The 21853-nt window shown below is 41.0% G+C and overlaps 1 protein-coding gene across 4 annotated transcripts; it reads left to right on the top strand.

Annotated features, from left to right (window-relative positions):
* The first annotated feature begins 1810 nt into the window (after positions 1–1810).
* si:ch211-79k12.2 (uncharacterized protein LOC568844 homolog) lies at positions 1811–17213 on the top strand. 4 transcript variants are annotated; one of them, XR_001858049.2, is made up of 5 exons: positions 1811–2003; positions 4119–4392; positions 5155–6626; positions 11862–11910; positions 12342–17213. XR_001858049.2 is itself a non-coding variant. In XM_017702049.2 (4 exons), the coding sequence occupies exons 1-3, from the start codon at positions 1983–1985 to the stop codon at positions 6612–6614; spliced, it is 1755 nt and encodes a 584-aa protein (XP_017557538.1). In that variant the 5' UTR covers positions 1811–1982; the 3' UTR covers positions 6615–6626; positions 11862–17213. The 4 variants fall into 4 exon arrangements, 2 of the variants coding, with proteins under 2 accessions (XP_017557538.1, XP_037392913.1); XR_005130085.1 differs by having other exon boundaries at positions 5155–11910; positions 12342–17211; XM_017702049.2 differs by having other exon boundaries at positions 11862–17213.
* The last annotated feature ends 4640 nt before the right edge of the window (positions 17214–21853 follow it).

The raw sequence follows: 21853 nt of genomic DNA, 5'->3' as shown, positions 1-21853 counted from the left end.
GAGCAGCTGAAATCCTGTATCAAACAAGAATGGAAAACATTTCACTCTCAAAACTACAGTAATTGATCTCCTTAGTTCCCAAACGCTTACAGAGTGTTTTTAACAGAAGAGATGGTGAACATGCGCCCTTCCCAACTTTTTTGGAGCATGTTGTTGGCATCAAATTCAAAATGGGCATATACATATTTAAAAAAATAACAATCAGATTTCTCAGTTTCTACATTTGATTTGTTGTCTTTGTGGGGGGGGGGGCAAGCAGAGCCTTGTAAGGCAAAAGAGTCCTAGATATTGGGTCTCCTGGATCCATTCAGCACCACTGTAAAGCAATCAGAATTGGTAGGTTTCTCTCCAATGAACGAATTTCATCAAACCACTCGGAAGGATTTTCACATCTCAACCATTGAATAAAACCGACACTTTGAAAAAGCAGAATTGCCCTTTAGTAATAGATGCTAGCGGCTAGAGTGGCGAGCCTTCAGAGCAATAAGGCAAGTCTGAGGCACAAGTAAACAAGAAGATTACTTAATAATTATTCATTCATTTTCATTTGGTGTCCAATGTGACAGAATGAACCCTCCCGAAAGCTGCTACGTTATCAAATGCTTGAGTAAACAAAGCTACTCAGGGTGGTTTGGCCTGTTCTCTGTTCTAGAGAAGCTTAGAGTCACAGTGGTGGTGATAGGAACCAGACGTCTACCTCTCAAAGCTCCCATGCAGAAAGTGAAATGGTCAGACATTTGGCGCCTGATGTCTGACACGTTGTTTTACGATAGCTGTGTGAGAACGTTTTGGCTTAAAAAGTATTTAAATCCACTTATTTCAATCAGGTCATAGCAGAGGGATGCATGCAGGGCGCCGTAAAGAAAATAGCCCCAAAGAAAACTTAATTTGTCAGATTTAGGATTACTTTACTGTCATCAACATTACATATAAAAACCCAGAAGAGGTTTTTAGGTAGTGTAGGTTCTCTTGTGCTTTTGGATAGTCAATAAAAAAGACCGTGTTTGTGTTGTAGACATTGTGATGCCTGGTTCCTGTTATCACTGTAAAGAAATCTGAATTAATGAACTAATATCAATATCACATCAAAACACTCTGAATGATTTTGACACCTCAACAATCACTGTCCTACGGAGCCCCGCTGGTGACATCCTGTATAAATAAAAATAATGTGTGGCCACGACTTAGTAAGGCATGGGAATGAGATGATTAAGTCCTGGCCACACCTAATTAATTCCCTAAGTAATTACCTAAGTAATTCCCACAACTTACTAAGTCGTGGCCATGCAATCTTTTCATTTATACAGGATGTCACCAGCGAGGCTCCGTACTATCCTGCGCAGCCCTGCTGGTGACATCCTGTGTAAATAAAAATAATGTGTGGCCACAACTTAGCAAGGTGTGGGAACAAGATCACAGCTTATTACGTTGTGGCCATGCATTAGGATCTTGTTCCCTCGCTTTTGCTAAGTCATGGCCATCTCATTCCCACACCTGACTAAGTCGTAGCCACACATTATTTTTATTGATACAGGATGTTGTCATCAGGGCTCCGTACTCTCCAAACCTTTTTTGGGTAGTGAATAAAAAAGGCTATATTTGTGTTGTAGACATTGTGACCCCTGATTCCTATACAGTAAAAAAAATAAGCAATCCTACACCTCACTTCAAATTACTCTGTTTACAAAGCACAGTCTTGGGAAATTTTGAGAGAAGGGTGGAATTGCCCTTCAAGTCCGTAAAACTGCAGATATAAATAAACAGCAGCGGCTCGGTCACGTGATCGAGCTTGGCTGCCGGAAATAGAGCACCGCTGGAGAGGAAGATGGCGATGTAACAACAACAGCGCGGTAACAGCCAAAAACACTGCCGAATAATGAGCCTTGAGCCTTAAAGCAGCTCGGCATGGAGCCTGAAATAAAAAAGATATAACCCGCGATATAACCCCGCAGACTGTCATGTAACGTTAGGGCAGCTGTGTAATGGACAAAGACAAGTTTGCAGTGAGTACCAAGTAAACTGCGTCCCTCGGTCGTGTTGAGCCGCGTCTGAGTAGCTCTACAGTCAGTACAGCCTAACAGATGTAGATGGCGATGAGTTCCATTAACCTGCAGCATGTTTACACCGTTAACACAGAGAAAGAACCAATGCTGAACGCTTACTTGTTCGAATTTTCCGTTCCACCTTAAATGAAGCAGCAGTAACGTTACTGTTCTGTTCTGGCGCGTGCAACTGCTGAACTGTTTAAGGTGGAATGGAAAATAGGAATAATGAGATGTATATCTCATTATAACTATTTTCCATATATATATATATATATATATATATATATATATATATATATATATATATATATATATCGGAAGAAAACCTCATATCTCCAAAATGGGAACTTTACGGCAGAAGGAAAAAACCTACTTTACTTTTAATGTAAGTCAATGGAACCAGACGTCTTTACATCTTTACAAGTAATTTTGGGCCATTTCTTTTGGTCCATTCATCCTGAAATTTAAAGGGTAACAGATACTTTCAAATTATGTCACAAACTGAAAAACATCAAAACTGGAGATACAAGGTTTTCTTCTGACAACAGCGATATATATATATATATATATATATACACACACACACACACCCTGCACCAAACAGCTGTAACACTAATGCCACCTCATCATTCTTCATTTTATCAGTAATTGTAGTTCTACAGTTACAGACTGTAGTCCATCTGTCTCTGCATACTTTGTTAGCCCCCTTTTACCCTATTCTCTAATGGTCAGGACCCCCACAGGACCACCAGAGCAGGGTGGTGGATCCTGCTTAGCACTCACATGGTTGTTGCATGTTAGCATGTGTTGTGCTGGTGCGAGTGGATCAGACGCAGCAGTTCGGCTGGAGTTTCGAGCACTGCGTTCACTCACTGTCCGCTCTATTAGACGCCCACCTTGTGGGTCCACCATGTAAAATCAAGAGACGACAGCTCAACTGCTGCTTCACACGGTGTGCTGGTCACAGGATGCTGCCCACAGGACGCTGTTGGCTGGATAGTTTTGGTGGGTGGACTATTCTCAGTCCAGCAGTGACCCAGAGGGATTTAAAAACTCCAGCAACACTGCTGTGTCTGATCCACTCAGACCAGTGCAACACAAGCAAACACACCACCACCACGTCAGCGTCACTGCAGTGCTGAGAACGATCCATCGCCCAAATAATACCTGCTCTCTGGTGTTCTTGTCCATTTAAGAACAGGGTTAAAGGGGGCTAACAAAGTATACAGAGAAACCGATGGACTACAGTCTGTAATTGTAGAGCTGCAAAGTGCTTCTAAATGGACGATGAGTGTAGCTACAAGGAGGTTGTTTTAATGTTGTGTAATGTTAAGTCATTTGTGATGATGAAACAGCTGTAATAACTGTAGAATGATTGGTGTTATAATAAAATGAATGTCCAGAATGCCACATATTCAAAAAGCGGTGGCCAGATCTTGCTGATCGAATAGCTGTTCATAGTCATTTTGTGTCAAGAAATTATTATTAATAATTATTAATTATTACCACAACCATTTACTACTTTTTTACTGTCATGTGTACTTAAAATACCTTAAATTGTGAATAAACTATTGTTTTATGTTTTATTGTCTTCTAACATTTTAATCTACATTGTATAAATTATTACTGAATAACATTTATTATGTGACAAGTGACTCCAAACATTTGAATGGTAGCAGTCATTAGATATCTACCACAATCAAATTGAAGGACACATACGGGTGATCTGTATCTTCCCCTAACTCAGTGGTCACCGACTCTACGCCCTGGAGATCTACCTGCTTCAGCTAATTAACTGCTTTGACTGGCTGGATCAGATACATTAGTGCAGGTATGGGGAAGGAGGTGGCAGCACGTTAGATGCAGGTTGTTGCTAAACTCTGCAGGAGGAGAGCTGGTGACCACTGTCCCGACTGACCAACGTGTCCCTTTTCTTGTTTCTTTTTTGTTCATTTTATTTTGCCTAAATAGTATAATCCCAGTGCATGTACATCACAGCATAGTCGGTTCTAATTTGTGCCATCCTTAGAGTTGTGTTTTTATATCTTATACAACATTATTTTCTCCACACAGTCTGGTCCCAGCTCTTGGCTGGAGATGCATAACTTCATTGGTGACCTTGTGGCCTCTAGTGCGCCGGGCTCAGCTGGTCAGCTGCTGAAATACCATAACCAGCAGTCACTCCGCACTGCCTGGGAGACGATGGGACCTGAGGCCTCGGCACCTAAAGCCTCACATCCAGCTCAGAGGGACCTAACCAGACAGAATCAAGGGAAAACCATGACGGGGTTTGTTCTGCAGTCTGGAGAGAGGAGCGACGAGTCTGGGGATTGTGGTGACCAACAACGTAAGCGTATATTTCCTGCTGAAACCAGTCCTGGTCATATGGTTAAACTGGGTCTGAAGAATGTTTTTCTTAAATAAATTGTTTGGCAAAAAATACCCCAGATGTCGTCGATCAGACAAGGCACGTGTCGTAGTCAAGACATCTCTGGGGTCCAAATATTACTTATGAGGGTAATACAAATATTGAACATTAGAAGTCAACAGTTACCCATATCTCTTTCATAAATACACCCCAAAATTTCTCTCAGCCCACCTAAACCGGCAGTCAGTCTTGTTGATGAGGTTTAGGACCCACGTACGCTTAGTAGCACGTACAAAAACTTCAATGGGTAGCTGAACATTGTGGTGAGTCACTTTAGACAGTTTCCGTTTTAATAATAAAATAATCATTTAAAAAATGTGATATAACCTTTTTTGTTTTTAGTAAATTTACAAATTTAATCTATGCTTCCCATATGCCTGTATAACAGTGCACACGATAGGCAGTCCAAATTCGGCAGAAATAATAAACAACACTTCGCGACTTTAACGAAGACCTAGATACGGTTTAAGTGTGCTAAAACCTCCGGAAAAGATTTGGGTGGCCATTGACTTCTAGGGTTCATTAATTATATTAGCCTTGTAAGCAATAGTTTTACACCAAACATGACTGATCGAGTACATCTAGGATAAATGGAAAATTGTCTAGATTTGATTTTTTGCTAAACTGTTCCTTTAAGAGGTTTCATGGCTCTTACCTTCTTATTTGCTTTCGTGTGCGCAGTTCGACCACATACCTGCACCTGCCCGGGCTGTCCCCTTTCGTCCATGCCTACTGCGCCCTCTCTGCAGAGCCTGAAACCCAGGTATAGTTCCTTCCCCCAGACCCAATCAGCAGTTTCCACTGGGCCCCCCACATCATTGCAGTCCAAAGAGACTGGCTCGGTGCCGGTCAGCCTTGGCCTGTGTCTCGGTCTGGGTGTCTCTCTAGAGGAGGGGAACACCGAGCCCAGCAGCACATCCAACCCTGAGCCAAGCCACCCTGAGCACCAGGACAAAGGAACCAGCACCCACAGCCCAACGTCTGCCCCAAACTCAGGCCATCAGATTTGCCCTGCTGCTATCCAGGCGTTCCCCTGCCTCTGCTTCCAGCCGTGTGCCCACCTCCTGCGACCCCAGCAGGGATCTGAGAGCCATTTCGCTCACATGCACTCGCACCACCACTACCACCATCATCATTGCCCCCTCGCCTCCTGCCTGCCCTGCCCGCAGTTGCGTGCCGGCTCCCGGGCACCACCTCCCTTCCCTTGCCTGTCCTGCCAGCGCAGCTTTCCCAGTTGCGCTCAGTTGCTGCGCCACCAGCAGGGCCACATGCAGCAAGAGGGCCTCCAGCAGCAGCATCCGTGCATGCACTGCTCTGCCTCCTTCACTCGGCCTTCACAGCTGCTGCAGCACCAGCGGGCCCAGCATGCATCCAAAACTGGCGGCTTCCTGTGCGCAGAGTGCGGCCGAGCCTTTAACTCGCACAGCAATCTGCGCGTCCACCTCAATGTGCACACGGGTGCCCGGCCCTATTCCTGCGCTGAGTGCGGCAAGAGCTTCAGCCAGTCAGGGGCACTCAAGATCCACCGGCGCATCCACACGGGTGAGCGGCCGTACTCTTGCTCCTACTGCGGCCGGGGCTTCCCCCACCTGGCTGGCGTGAGGGCCCACCAGCGCACACATACTGGGGAGAAACCCTACCACTGCTCGCAATGCGGTAAGTGCTTCACCCAGTCGGGTGCGCTGAAGATCCACATGCGTGTCCACACGGGCGAGAGGCCCTTTATTTGCAGCCTGTGCGGAAAGGGTTTCTCCAACCGTTCGGGCATTCGCTTCCATCACCGTACCGTGCACGGGATCGTCACAGAGGCGAATTCTGTGGGACGGCCCAGCCTGGCAAGTGGCACCGTGTCTGCAGGTTCAGAGCCTTGCTCTGCCCAGGCCAGTCAGGCAGAGTCCACCTCAAGCGGCAGCAACCCTGGGCAGGCTGCTGCTCGACCCACGGTGGATAGGATCTCTCAGAGCAGGGAAGGCCCAGAGGTACAGGAAGAGCGGAGAGCCCTGCCTTATGCCTGCGAGGACTGTGGCATGCGCTTTCCAGACGCTCCCTCCAGAAACAAGCACCAGGCGCTGCAGCACTACTCCACTGAGGAGGCTGGGCAGGAGGAGAGGCCTGCAGAAACAACTAAGGAGCACACTTAGAAAGAAAGACTGGTCAGTGTCTTATCCTAAGAAGATATTAGAATCTGGCAGAAGTCAAAAGGAGCAGAAGTGAAAAGAAAATTGGTAGTATTAGGGATGTCCTGGTCAGGTTTTTTTGCCCCAGTCCTGATGTAAGTTCAGTATTCTTAAGTATTCCATATTTTTACAGAAGTTCATATCAGATGTGGTTTGACTGATTGAATTCTACTCCTACACGGTTTAAAAGGGAATTTCACCTGCCTGACTACATGGTTAAAATCTAAAAAAAAGTCTTTGAAAAAAAGTCTGATGTGAAATGTTCCAGTCTAGAGAAACTATAAACCTGAACAGCTGAAAGTTTCTACAAGTTTCACACTTACTACTGTTTTAGCATTAGCAACATTACATAAAACCCAATAATATACAGTATAAGTATGCAATGTGTAAACATATATATATCGAGTGGCCACTTTATTAAGTACATCTACCTTATATCTACACTCACTGTTCGTTTAATCAGGTCCATTTAACATAGGTGCACTTTGTAGTTCTACAGTAGTCCATCTGTTTCTCTGCATACTGTTTTAGGCCCCTTCCACCCTGTTCTTTAGTGGTCAGGACCACCACAGATGGGATCGCTCTCAGCACTGCAGTGACACAGATGTGAAGGCAGCATGTTGGTGTGTGTTGCGCTGGTACAGATGGATCAGACACAGCAGTGCTGCTGGAGTTATTAAACACTATAAGACGCTCTTATCTTGTTCAACCACCTTATAGATGTAAAATCGGAAACATTAGCTTGTCTGTTGCTGCACACTTTGTGTTGGTCATCCTTTTTTAGTCCATCAGTGGTCCGCTGCCTACAGGACGCTGTTGGTTGGATATTTTTGGTTCTCATGTCCAGCAGTGACACTGAGGTGTTTAAAAACTCCAGCAGCATTGCTGTGCCTGATCTACTTGTACCAGCACAACACACCCTAACACACCACCACCACCACCACATTAGTGTGACTGCCGTGCTGAGAATAATCCACCATCCTGACTATTAAAGAACAGGGGCTAATAAGGTAATCAGGGAAACAGATGGACTACTGTCTGTAATTTTAGAACTCTGGTAAATGGAGCTCATTAAATGGACAAAAATTGCGGATACAAGGCCAGTCTTTGTATATATAGTGTATTGAAGTGCATTGTTAGTCTCTAAGCAACCAGAAGAGCATTAGCTAATGTTAATGCTGGCATCTTAGCCATTGAAAACAAACTTGTCAGTCTCTCCTGACATTTTGGCGGAACACAATAACAGAAGCTCAATGCAGTTAAAAAGAAAGACCGTAGCACTTTTATAGCCTGCTGCTCATCAAAGAGCAAAGCCAGTGAGTGGTTGTAGGGAGTAGGAACCCTGTAGGAGCCAATTACACTTAGCATAATGAACCTAAACTAGCCTTAACTAGCTTGTAGTGGACGTGATAATGGTTGTCAAAAATGACCTTCCTAGCTGGAGATATATCAGTACTTCTAAAAGAATTTCTACCTGTTTAACATCTTTTGTGGATGTTTTGGAGGAGCAGAGTTTTCGAACTGCAGCAGATGTTTATCTGTATAAGCTTTTATTGTACCAGAAGATACTTCCCCCCCAACAAACACTTAACCATATGCATACAAAGGCCTATTTTATAGCAGAACCGCTTCATAATAGCCTTTGGGCATAGTGTAACATGCTCTGGATAGTGATATGAATACTCGTTACTTTCATATTCCAGGTTGCTGTAATTGTGTGAATTGGGCTGCTCCTTTCTTCTCTGCTTTGATGGGCACTGTTAACTGCCAAGTATAACAGCCCCAAACTGAAACGTGGTGAGTTTCAGTTTGGCCATGCTTTTCATGAATACAACAATCGAAACCATTCTGAATAGCTGCTGGACTGTTTGACTTTAATTTCATTTTCTATTTAAAAGTGTTCCACACTTTGAATATTCAGAGAGCTTGTTAACTTCTGACAGCACAGTCCAGACGTTGTGAAGGATGTCCATTTATGTCACCTCTCTGACTGTAAACAGAATGTAAAATAACTTCAAGAAAGCATCCCTATCCACTGATCGGACGTCCCTAGCTAGTATTTTGCCCCCTTTGGGCCAGACTCTGTTCCATATTCTGACCAGCGGTTGGTCTAAAACCCTTATGTTTTTGATAAAAGAAAAAAAATCTTTTGCACCTTTTTATGCTCCTAAATGTGGCCTTAAACAAATCTTGTTTTGAATTGCACTTTCAGTGAGAATGGTGAGCACCATTGGCAGGGTAGTGTTTAAAAATTATTTTACAGCAAAGAAGACAACATGCCGAATAATGTGCTAAATAAAGAAATTCATTATATATGTAAGCGCTAATATACCGACGCCGTATGCTTTGTCATATCTTTTAATAACAACTGATTCCATGGTAACAGCTCCTACACAAACTTTTAATATGGTTTTGATGAATGGCTCCATTCTGCTGAATGTAATTACAGTCTTCATGGGTAATTTCTAAGGCGTAGCGTGGAGTAGGTAAATCACAAGAGTGGAGCCGTTATGCTGAATGTCATTACGTGCCGATTCTTAATGTGTCGGTCTTAATAGGAATCTCGAAATGGATCTGAACGGCCTGTTGTTAACTCCTCGTATTCTGGCTTTGAAAGCCACAAATGAAAATGTCTTCGGAAGCTATTGCCACCTGGTAAAGCATTTGTTTCTAAACCTCTAAAGTCGTCCTTCATTTTGTAGTCGGTGGCATACCCGCAGAACTCTGTTTCACTTTATGGCAAAAATGTTGTACGCTTAATGTTATAGGAATCCTCGAATTGGGTGGATGTTAAATAATAAATATTAAGCTACATCCATGATAAAAGCTTACACTCCTGCGCATTGAACTGACATTTCTTAAGTCCTATGTCCACATTACCAGGTTGAAGTGGCACAAATGCGAATTTTTGCCCTAATGTGTCTCATATCTGATGTTTTCAGGGCTGTGTGGACATCTGATCTTTTGAAATACGACCTGAGCCAATTTCATATGTGGTCCTAGATCAGATACATATTCAATTTGTGGCCATGTGACCTTAATGTGATGCTCAAATCGGAATTCATGTGCTTCCCCCCTCATTCAGTTACTCTGGCAGCAGCGCCGAATAGAAGTTAAAGTCTGTTAACAGTGAAAAAGCAACTCACCTCACCTTTTCTCCTTTGTCTCGTTCTAATAATGAAGCTGAGAGCTGATCAGAGTTAATGATCTTCAGCAAAGCTCGTTCTGCTCGTTAGTTTTTGCTGATGGTGCACACGATTCATTCACATGACGTTACTGAGTAGGATGTGGACATGCGGGTCATTTCAGGACGCCGGTTCGTTCACATTAATGACCGATTTGAATCACTTATGTTAAAGAGTGTGAACCCTTGTGTAAGAGAGATCCGATTTGAGCAAAAAATCGAATTTGAGCAGTGAGGCTTGTAATGTGAACATAGCCCAAGTGAACTCTATAACACTAGCTACTCAAACAGTAGCTATTTCTATCAAAGCAATTAAACAAAGCTTGCTGGTTTGCTTGGGGTATTTTGGAGAAGTCATCAGTCTTATGGAATCAGTTCAGTGTGCAGCAGCATTAGCTTAGATGTAGCAATATTTTACACTGTATGGCCAAAATATGTGGGGACACATCCTAATCATTGAGTGCTAACAGGTGTATAAAATCTGTGCAAGCCCCATAGACAGGTATTGTCAGTAGAATCGGTTGTATTGAAGAGCTTTAAACGTGGGACTGCCACCTTTGCCTACTCAGTTTGTGAAATTTCTGCGCTTCTAGACTTGCTCTGGTTACCTGTCAGTGATATAGTTATGAAATGGAAGCACACCAACAACAACAACAGCTCAACCACAAAGTAGTAGACAATGCAGACTCACAGACTGGGGCTTTTGAGTCTTGCATTGTGTAAAAATTACTTAAAGATCTTCTGTCACTGACTACAAATGAAATGGGTTTCCATGGCTGAACAGCTGCACACAATCACTATGTGGTGCCAGGCGTCAAATGTAGTAGTGTAAAGCATACCACCACTAGACTCCGGAGCAATGGAAACATTCTCCGGAGTGATGAATCATGCTTCACTATCTGGCAGTCCAATGGAAGTCTCTGGGTTCATCGGATGCCAACAGTGAAGTTTGGTGGAGGAGGGATCATGGTCTAGGGTTGTTGTTCAGGGTTTGTGCTTGGCTCCTCAACTCACACGAAGGGTAATGTTAATGCTACAGCTTACAAAGACATTTCAGACAATTATATGATTATATTATCATAGTAATGTCCATGATTTTGGAATGGTATATCCAACAAGCTTACATAGATGTGATTTGTCAGATGTCCACATCCTTTTGGCCATGCAGTGTATCTCAACTACTTGCCTTCATAATCAGACACATTATTGGGAAAAATGAATCTAGTCGAAAACGTACCAGCTTCCGGAACACAGCAGTAGTGTTCAGGAACGCCATTAATTTTTTCCATAGAGAAAAATGGCCTAGTCCCAGAATTCCTTTTATGAGAATAACACTTAGATACTTAGAATGGGCACTACCCATTCTGCACTGCCTTGAGTTGTACCAGAGGCATAACCCATTTTTTGTTGCGCCTTTAAGTTTCAGTATGCTCTACCTGCAGTTTCCCTCCAAAATAATTCTCATCCAGTGTAATTAGAATAATTTTCTGATTAAAAAGCATTCATTAACCCCAAGAAGTCACTACTGATAACAGCATGGTATCATTGTATTTCAATTATTTCTCACTCATGGCGCAAACCATGATTGAAAGTGCTAAACTTTCAATCAATACCACATTTATGATCATAAGAGTACATACACTCGTATGCAAAAGTTTGGGCACCCCTGGTGAAATTCCAAGTCCTTTTTATTTAGTTTTATATATTTTCTAAGTTAAAATATCCTCCAAAGAGAAAATACGTCTGGACATTTTAATGTGCAACTAGTGTTTACTTGCTAATTTTAACACTGAAGAAAAAAATGAAAGAAGTCATAAAAATGTGGCTGGTGCAAAAGCTATGACTCATTTTATATTTAATGTTCATTTTATTCCAGTGTGTTCAGTTAGTATACATTGTGCAGGACAATGGCGTGTTTAATATAGGATGTGTTAACTAAAACCTAAATTTGATGAAAAGTGTGTATAGTCTTGTTTTGCTTTTAATTTTGTGTCGTTTTTGTTTTTTAATTGCTTCAAAACAAACAGAAAAAGGATGGAAGTGGCGCCTTGAACTTAAAATTTGTCAGTCCAGAATGTAAGTCACATGTATTTACATTATTCTGTATTAATTCTGCAACGTAATGTGTTACGTAGTTACATTTAAGCTGTGTAGCAAAGTAACAGGAGTAATTCTGGACTTCTAAGTGTTAAAATGATCTAATTAAACAAAGGTTTTGTTTTTACTGAATGGCCAGTCAGACAGGGACTTGCTAAAATTGATAAAGGCCTTGGTAGCTGTCTAAGTGTGTGCTATAACTCAGATGTCTTTGTGTTGTTTCTGCGAGCACCTGAAAGGGCTTATGTTTTCACATTGTGGAATTCATAATGACTGAGGCGGAGTGTTCTGTCACACACAACCTGGGGGTCCAGATTTACAGTCAAGTGCAGGTTTTAGATGAAAATGGAATTACTAGTGTAAGAAAAACACGTTTTTACTTTTTTCTGTGCTTTTTCTGTCTGTTTCAGTGTTTGGATCGGTGTCAGTGGCGTAACAGTGGCATAGCTGCACTGAAAACAACTATTAATGGCCCCCTCTTTGGGAAATTTACATAAAAAAAGAAAAGCTTGCTTAGCAGTTGTTCTATCTCAATCACATGAGGTATTTTATGTTATTTTAGCTACTTGTGGTGTTACAGTATGTTAGTGACAACATGAATAGTCCAATAAAGATGTTGCGGGGACGTCACCTCAGGCCTTCTGAGCTGTGGGCTCCAGGGCAAGTGCCTCACATGTACTGCCGCTAGTTACGCCACTGGACAGTATGACAGTTTCCTATTATGAAATCAGTTGCCAACGTCATCACATATTCTGTTATTGGATTGTTAAAATTGACCAAGAATTTTTAAAAAGCACCAAGTTAAATTGAAACCATTTCATCCAAGAGTGTATTAAACCTCTTGTTCTTATACATAACGCCAAAAAAAACAGACACACACACACACACACACACACACACACACACACAGACAGGCTGTAGCAGTAGGCTGTTTACTTCCACTGTGGCTTGTTAAAAAGACAATCATATATGGTTATTGGAATGATTAGTCACTGTCTAGTGATGTATTTCCAAGTGGAACATGGTACCAGGGAGGGTAAGCTAGTCAAGGGTTCACTTGATGATAGGAGGGGGAGGTGATGTCTCTGGTTACTTATATTTTTCCCCGCCCACCGGTGGCGTAAACTCAGACGGTGTTTGTGTCAGTCATTACATTACAGATGGAAGATTATGGGAAACCAATAAGAAAAAGAATGATGTCTTTTAAGTGATATATTAGGTCTTGTATATGAATGAATTATGCTTCATATGCTTAAAACGTTTTCAAAATGTAAAACATTATGACAATCACTTTTATGTCAAAGCATATCTTTAAAACTGGTTGTTCTTACAGTGGCATCAAGATGCCGTCCGCTGAGGGTCAGTTATTATGACATTGTACTTGACTCGGCTAGCTTGTTTCATCAATAAGCCTAATGGGTTGATTACATTCTCCTATGACTTCTGACATTGTTGTAGGTTGTTCTAGGTCGGGGGTGACGAACTGCCATCCTGGAGGGTCAGGGTGTAGCACAGTTTGGTGATTTTCCTCCTCTTAACACGCCTACCAAACATGGCAATTAGATGCTGAGTTGAATCTGTGTTTGAGTAGAAAAACCACCAAACTGTGCATGACTGTGGGCCTCCAGGACTGGCGTTTGCCACCCCTGTTTTAGGTAGTTCTGCTCTCTTTTTCTCTGGAAAGCCAGTCCTTCCCTGTATTTTACTGTAGCTAACCCTTATCTCTTGAACTGTAATGACAAAACTCTGTCCTCTTTTGTTAGTTATCTTTGGACATGTAAAATAAATTTAGCTGTAGACTTTGCAGTCCAAGAACCATTCGCTCCATCTCTTCGTGCTTTATTAATAAACCTAAATAAACATATTTGGTCTTTGTGAATTACATGCTTGACTTCATCTAGCCTTCAGCTGACATTGGAGACCATACCTGCTGTAATAACCACTTAATATGCTGCTTGGTAACCTTAAGGGAGTGTTTAATTCATTTTATCAAGGCTTCAAACATATTCTAATATTCAGCCTTATCTTGCCTCCGGCAATCAGCATCATACTAAATAAAACACCATCCGTCAATCGCAGTTGTCTCGGTTGACTCGTTTTGAAACCAGGCCATGAAATGAAGTACACTGTATTTTAGGCCTTATTTGGGCTGTGTAATCATTGCTTCTGAGCTTTAGACCTTGCATTTCATAAGCTTCTCGACCCCTGAGGTCTATGAAATTGAATGTAGTTACATATCTGAATATTGCATATTCCTATAATTTCTTCAGCCTAAGCTGATAAACAGGCTAAGATTATAACCATTTAGAAGTGATAGAGCAAATGGCTTGCGTTTTAGTGCCAGTTTCGCTGGCTTGTTTTACTAAAACATCCCTTAACTTGTTTCAACCAGACAATGCATTCACTTTCACAGGCCTCAGAAGCCTTTATGGAAGGATGGCGATAGCTGCTTGTTATTCTATCCTAGCAGAGGTTTGTTATTCTATCTGAGCTAAAGTTTTAGTTTGTCTTTGTTATTTGATGCAAGAGATGGACCTTAGCCTTTGGAACTCCCCTTAAAAGTTTTTGTTCCTTTTCCCACATCTGCATGTTCTTTCTTGTATCGGTGTGGAACTTGGATGTTTGGAGTCATTCAGCTAGTCATGATGCTTTAGCAATATTGGAGCTGGATTGGGAGTAATTTATAAGAGATTATAAGAGATTTCACTAGCTAATTTGTATGAAATGAACACAGACTTCAGGAAGTACAGTTGCTTATTTTTCCACTCATTGTCCATTTTATCAGCTCCACTTAGCACACAGGTGCAGACGTAGTCCATCTGTTTCTCTACATACTTTATGAGCCCTCTTTTACTCCATTCTACAATGGTCAGGACCCCCCACAGGACCACCAGTGCAGATATCATTTGGTTGGTGGATCATTCTCAGCATTGCAGTGACACTGGTGGTCATGTGTTAATATGTCTTGTGCTGGCACGAGTGGATCAGACACAGCAGTGCTGCTGAAGTTTTTAAAGGCCTTGGTGTCGCTGCTAAACTGAGAACCAAAAGTATCCAGCCAACAGTGACCTATGATGATCAAGGATTAAAGGATGGCCGATGCAAACTGCAGCAGTAGATGAGCTACTGTCTCTGACTCTACATCTACAGGGCGGACCAACAGGGTAGATGCGTCTAACAGAGTGGACAGTGAGTGGACGCAGTGTTTTAAAAACTCAAGAACATTTCTGGTAAGAAGCTGACCCTTGATGAAGTGCTAGAAGAAGCTAACCTTGTCCATCAGTAGATGGACTACATTCTCTTAACTAGAGCGACAAGCTGGGGGTTTCTAATAAAGTGGCCGGTGAGTGGATTCAAGCACTTTGGATGTCAAAATCTGTTGAATATACTATCTGGTACTAATCAAGGTTACTTAATTAGTACCTTATATAAGGAGAGTTCCTCAAGACTACAACTGGAGAAAATAATTGGATAAAATAAATCAACACGAAATGTAAGAGAACTAGCACTATTTCCTAACTAAGACCTACAGGCCATATTCAGCTACTCTAAATGGTTGCTCATTCCTCAGTGCCCTCTATCTCTCTTTTTATTGTACTTTTTATTAGAAGGAACAGTGCCATAATGAACCTAAAAGTAACATGACAAGCTTAGGTTTGCTAGATATAGCTAGTCTAATATTTCTGAAATGTTATGTGCCAGCCTCACAAAAGTCTTTACATGTGATCATTTTCATCGTATTGCACTAGTAATTACTGGAATTAAATTGTTATTGCTATATTTTACCACAGAAATGGAACATTATTAGCATTAGCAAGCTTGCTAGCACTAGCAGCAGAGTTCAGAGTAATGCTCTGGGCTAAGCAATGTATAAGAAACAAAGACAGGCTTAGGTTTGATAGATATCTGGCCAAATATTTCTGAAATGTGTGGCAAATCTTAACATACGATTATTCGTCATTGTATTATGCTAGTAATTCTTCCAACAAAGAAGTTATAGATACATATTACCACAAGAGTTAGCCAACATTATCTTGCTAGTGCTAGCAGCAGAGTTTGTTGATAAGTTGTGGGCTGAGTGGATTTAAAATAAAGCGACAGGCTTATGTTTGCTAGTTAGAACTGACTTAATATTTCTAAAAGTCCCTATATAGGATTATATTTTTCATTGTATGCTAGCTAGGTGATTACAGGAACTAAGAAGCTGGGCTACAGTTATATTTTACCACCGAAATTTCAAGTTAGCCAGCATTAGCTTGCTAGTTCATTGAAAAGGTTTGTGCTGAGTAATGTTGGTTAAAGATTTGCATTTGGGGAATTGAAAACTTTGGTTATGAAGGCAGTATTTCTCAAAGTGGGATCTTTGGAGATCTTTGGAGTGGGATAGCCTAAATGAACCCCATAAAATTAAAAAAAATGTTAATTGCATATTTACAGTCCACAAATGAACTTTTTGCTAATCTCCAAAATAAGTGAAAATGAACAGGGGCCACTTTTGATCACTGTTTTTCGATTTCTATAACGAAGTAAGGTCTTACGTGTAATACGCAAAGCATGCTTGACACACCTAGGTTTGTGACCAATAGTTCTATTAATATTTTTTTCCATTTATTATTTATTATTATTATTTATGTAACCAATCTATACTGTTTAGTATTTATCTATTTATACTGTTTTTTCATGCGTGTGTATCAGTACTCCACTGAAACCCATCTCAACTTAAGTTCCTTAATGGGGAAAACCCTGACACTGTTTCTTGATTCTATGGAAACAAGGGGTTTTTACATACACAGCAAAATCCCCAGTGTGGAACCTTAAGACATCTAGTTATTATTGTCAGTATAATATTTCTATACTAATTAGATGTAATCACATAATTAAATATTAGTACATGGTTAGGTAATAAATTACACTTACATTCAATTTACATTCAGGCCCTGCATTTTTTCCCCGTTTGTTTCAATATCAAGCTTTTTTTCAAGACTGTACAGACAACAGTGACTTTTCAGCAAATTCAAGTCCTGATAAATATTTCTCTGCTTGCTTCATCGTGCTAATATAAATTTACACCATGCTTCTGTTATTATACTGACCACTAATTTTTCACAGTGAAGTTTTAAGTTCATAATTTTATTGGGAAATGAAATCAACTCAAAGATATTTTCTGTAGTAACACAGCAAATGGGGTTATCATGGAGCTGTACCACACAGCATTATGAGACAGGACTGCAACTGAGAGTTAAAAAGGCATTAACATTTTTAATAAAAACATTTGAAGTGTTCTGGTTCTGACGATTCAGGTTTTGCTGATTTAAAAACTTTTAAAGTTTTATGGCTGAAACACTGAGATGCTCAGAATGGCTGTATTGTTGAAATTGTTGCAAAAATATAAGCAAAGTTAAGCATGTTTGTATTTTTAAATGCTTAAAGATATGCATTTACAGTGATACGTTGTTCATTAATTTTTTTTTTTTTTTAAATATTGAAAGTTGATTTTTCATGTGTAAATATACAGTAATTTACTGGTTACTGCTTACTTTTACAGTTGTAAAAATACAGGAGATTACTGGGTATTAATAGTATCTTATTACTGCGTAGAGCAGTATGCAGCTATGTCACAAATTTGCTATTTTACTATTATTCACTGTTAAAATCATTCAGCAAATTACTGTGAAAATAATACTAGTATCTAGTAATTTACTGTAATTGTACATTATTTTTACAGTGATAGTGATAACTGTGCTTTAAATGGTTAACTCAGTTTAGTAGGTCAGTAGTTTACTTGATATATATGCTTGTTGATGAGTGAGGTTAACTGAGAATGGCCAGACTGGTTCAACCTGACAGAAAGGCTACAGTAACTCAGAAATGCGTAACACGGTAAACCTTTAGGTGGATGGGCTACAACAGCAGAAGACCACTTCAGGTTTCGTTTCTGTCAGCCAGTGAACAGAAAGCTGAGACTGCAGTGGGCACAAGTTCACCAAAACTGGACAGCTGAAGACTGGAAAAGCATAGTCTGGTCTAATGAATAACAATTTCTGCTGAGGCACACAGATGGTAGGGTCAAAACCTGGCACAAACAGCATGAATCCCTGGACACAGCCTGATTGGTATCAACAGTGTGGTGTGTGGAATTTGTATGTGGAATTTTCTTGATACGCTTTGGGCCCCATTAATACCAATTAGTCATTGCTGGAAAACCACAGCCTATCTGAGTATTGCTGCTGATCATACGTGTCCCTTAAGGTCACAATTAACCTTCACAGATATCTTTGAATGCCTACTTCCATCACAATAATGCACCATGTCACAAAGCAAAAGTCGTCTCAAACTGGCATCTTGAACAAAACAGTGCTTTCTTCAGTTTATATACACACAGTTCTTGCTAGCTAGGTCTCCTCCATCACAAAAAGCTACCAGGCTGGGAGGGATGGAAACACTACTGCACATTGTAAATTGGCCATCCTGCTCACCTAGAGAAAGTAAGGATAATTAAGCTGTCTTGGACTTCTGGCCACAGATGGACATTGCTGGGGATTGAGCTCATGGTCTCCTGATGACAGTAACATATGTGCTACTTTGTATTTTGCATTGAATCTTTTAGTAAATATTTCAAATTAAAGCCTTACTCTGAATATTACTGGAGGAGCCTGTTAGACTATGAGCAATCTGCTGAACTAGTCAGCTGAGATCCATGTAAGTAAAACCTATATATGTTTAGAATGGCCTTGGGCCTTTAACTTCAAATAAATGCAATATGTCTATTGGAGAGGACGGCCCTACCCACCCTGAGAGAGAAAGAGGGAATCCAGTTATGCTCTCTTGGACTCCCAAACACAGATGGCTGTAACACAGCTAAGGATCAAATTCATGAATCTCCTGTCAACAACGCTTAGATGGTTGCCACACTCGCAAGCTAAACCCTATGTTTATGATAACTAATTTTTGAGAAAACAGTTTTAAAATACAGTAGCACCATCCAGTTTTAGAAAGATGACTAGAGACATTCAAATGAATTCAAAATTCATGCTTTCTCTGAAGAAAAGTGAAGGTGAAAAGGTGCTGCTCTTTAAACGATTAGCCACCTCGGGACCTGTCCCTAGTTGCCATTTTAAAAAAAAAATAGTTTTAATTATTATAATCAAATCATTTTTCCCTGTAACTCTAGATTAATTAGCAATGAGGATTGAAAGGGGAGGGGTGAGAACACCTCTCCACAAAGGCAGCTGTGCCGAGATAAATTGGACAGCACAAAACTTTGCTTGTGGTTTAGTAAATCATTCACATTTCCCTCAAAATACACATTATGCCCATAGTAAATGTGTGGACATCCCTCCTAATTATTGAGTGGTGTTCCAGCCACACCCAATGATAACCGGAATGAAATCAAGCACATAGCCATGCCGTCTCCACAAACATTAGCAGTAAAATGGGCTGTGAACATGGCGCTGTCATAGGATGCCACCTCTGCCACAAGTCAGTTTCTGTGAAATTTATGCCTTGCTAGATCTGCCCCAATCATCAGTAAGTGCTATTATTATAAACGGGAAGTGTCTAAGACCAACAACTGCTCAGCCACAAAGCAGAAGGCCACGCAAACGGGTGCTGAAGCATTTAAAAATAACCTGTCCTCTGTAGGATCACTTATTACAGAGTTCCAAACTGCCCTTGGAAGCAACATTAGTATAACATTTGTGTGGCAGGAGCTTCATGAAATGGGTTTCCATGGCTAGGCAGCTGCAAAAAAGCATAACGTCACTATGCGCAATGCCAAGTGTCGGCTTGTGTGGTGTCAAGCATGCCGCCACTGGATACTGAGGCAGTAGAAATGTGTTCACTGGAGTAATGAATCATGCTTCACTATTTGGCAGTTTGACGACCATAGTTTTAGAATTGGATGCTCAGCAAGCTCATATAGAGATAGAGACATACTTTTGGCCATAAAGCGTATATTCATTCCATCAACAGTATTGAAGGAAAAAAGGCACAGTTCAACCAAGGGAGCCCTGCAACAGGTGGAAATTTCATCTCCTGGCTACTGTGAAAAGCGCTTAAGCTGTGAAGGCTATACATTTACAGCACAAATGCAAAAGGCTACAGCGTTGTGGTTGCGCCTAAATGCACCCAAGTCAAGTGAGGAGAGCGTTCAGCAGCGCCGCGGCCTTGCTTTTTATGCCTTAATATGCATTTTTTCACTTTTCATAACTGACATGCCTTCACCTGCTGTTCTAAAACTACTCTTAGATGAAGACTTCACACAGCCTGCTCCTCTCTCAGGTTCTTGAAAAGGTTAAGTATGTGGGAAAAGTCTGCTTTTCAGATCCAGTGTTTAGCTTATAAAAAATTAAATCCTGATAAAAATGAAAATGAATGACCCATAAATATTAATGCGAACCTTTGTAAACGAACAAGACTTTGCCTTTTCAATAATTAACTATGTTTTCCTTGACAACATGTGGAGTTCAGTGAGGATAATAGCAGCCAGGAGTGCATTGGCAGCCTAATAGCAAAAGGCTTAATTTAAAAGTTATTTGAAAGTAAATATCACCCATGTTATGGAGCACAGCGCACATGGTGACGTAGTACTGATTTTGTCCATTTTGAACTCAATTTGAGCCTAAAGGGCCCAAAACAACCAAATTTTTTCACTTTTTTGAAAAAAAAAAGTTTGAAGTCATATGTAAACATTGTTAAAGTTTCAACATTCAACATACTATTCATTTTCGTGTTTGTAGATCCATATATGGAAGTTATGATGCGAAGACAGTCAGCTTCAAATACCTTGTTTTGTGATGTCACAAAAACCAATGCATTTACATACAATGTATGGACAAAAGTATTTAGACACCAACACTTTTATGACATCCCATTATAAATCCACAGGCGTTAATATGGAGTTGGTGCCCCTTTGCAGTTATAACAGCTTCTACTCTTCTAGGAAGCTTTCTATAAGATTTTGGAGAGTGTCTGTGGGAATTTCTGCCCATACATCCAGAAGAGCATTTGTGAGGTCAGACACTGATGTTGGACGAGAGGGTCTGGCTCACAGTCTCCTTTCTAGTTCATCCTAAATGGGGTTGAGGTCAGGGCTCTGTGTGGGCCAGTCAAGTTCTACCACACCAAACTCACCCAGCCATGCCTTTATGTGCCTTGCTTTGTGCAAACTGTTCCCCATGTCTTGGTATGATGAAGCATTAACATTTTCCTTTGCTGGACACTAAGGGTTCTAGGCCAACCCCTGAAAAACTAACCCATAGCGTTATCCCTCCTCCACCAAACTTTACAATTGGCACAATGTTGTCAGGCAGGTAATGTTCTCCTGGCATTTGCCAAACCCAGACTCGTCCATCAGACTGACATGTGATTTGTCACTTCACAGAATATGTTTACACCACTCTTGGCTCTGTGCTCAGTGATGTAACGCTTGCATACGGCTGCTCAACCATGGAAACTCTGCCATGAAGCTCCGGGCACATAGGTTTTGTGTTTGGAACTCTGCAGTTATTGACTCAGCAGAGCGTTTGTGACTTCGCCAACCTTGCTCTGCAACTTCATGTGGTCTGCCACTTTGTGGCTGTGGTTCCTAAACATTTTTCAATAATACCACTCTCGGTTCACTGTGGAATATCTAGCAAAGAAGAAATTTCACAAACTGACTTGTTGAAACAGTGGCAACTTAAAACACCACTCTTGAGTTCAGTGAGAATAGATGTGTCTAAAGGCTGACCCCATGGCTCGGTGATTTTATACACCTGTGGCAATGGAACTGAATGCAATACCTGAATTCAATGATTAAGAGGTGTGTCCCAATACTTTTGTCCATATTGTGTACAGCCACCCATTAAGCCTTCAGCATTGTACCCCATCCATTTATGTGGAGGTTATAAGGAGTATTTCAACCTTAATTTATTTTTGAATA

Source organism: Pygocentrus nattereri, chromosome 3, assembly GCF_015220715.1.
Source record: "Pygocentrus nattereri isolate fPygNat1 chromosome 3, fPygNat1.pri, whole genome shotgun sequence".
NCBI lineage: Eukaryota > Metazoa > Chordata > Actinopteri > Characiformes > Serrasalmidae > Pygocentrus > Pygocentrus nattereri.
The sequence above is the reverse complement of the archived record's forward strand: the minus strand, read 5'-3'. Positions and strand labels throughout refer to the sequence as shown.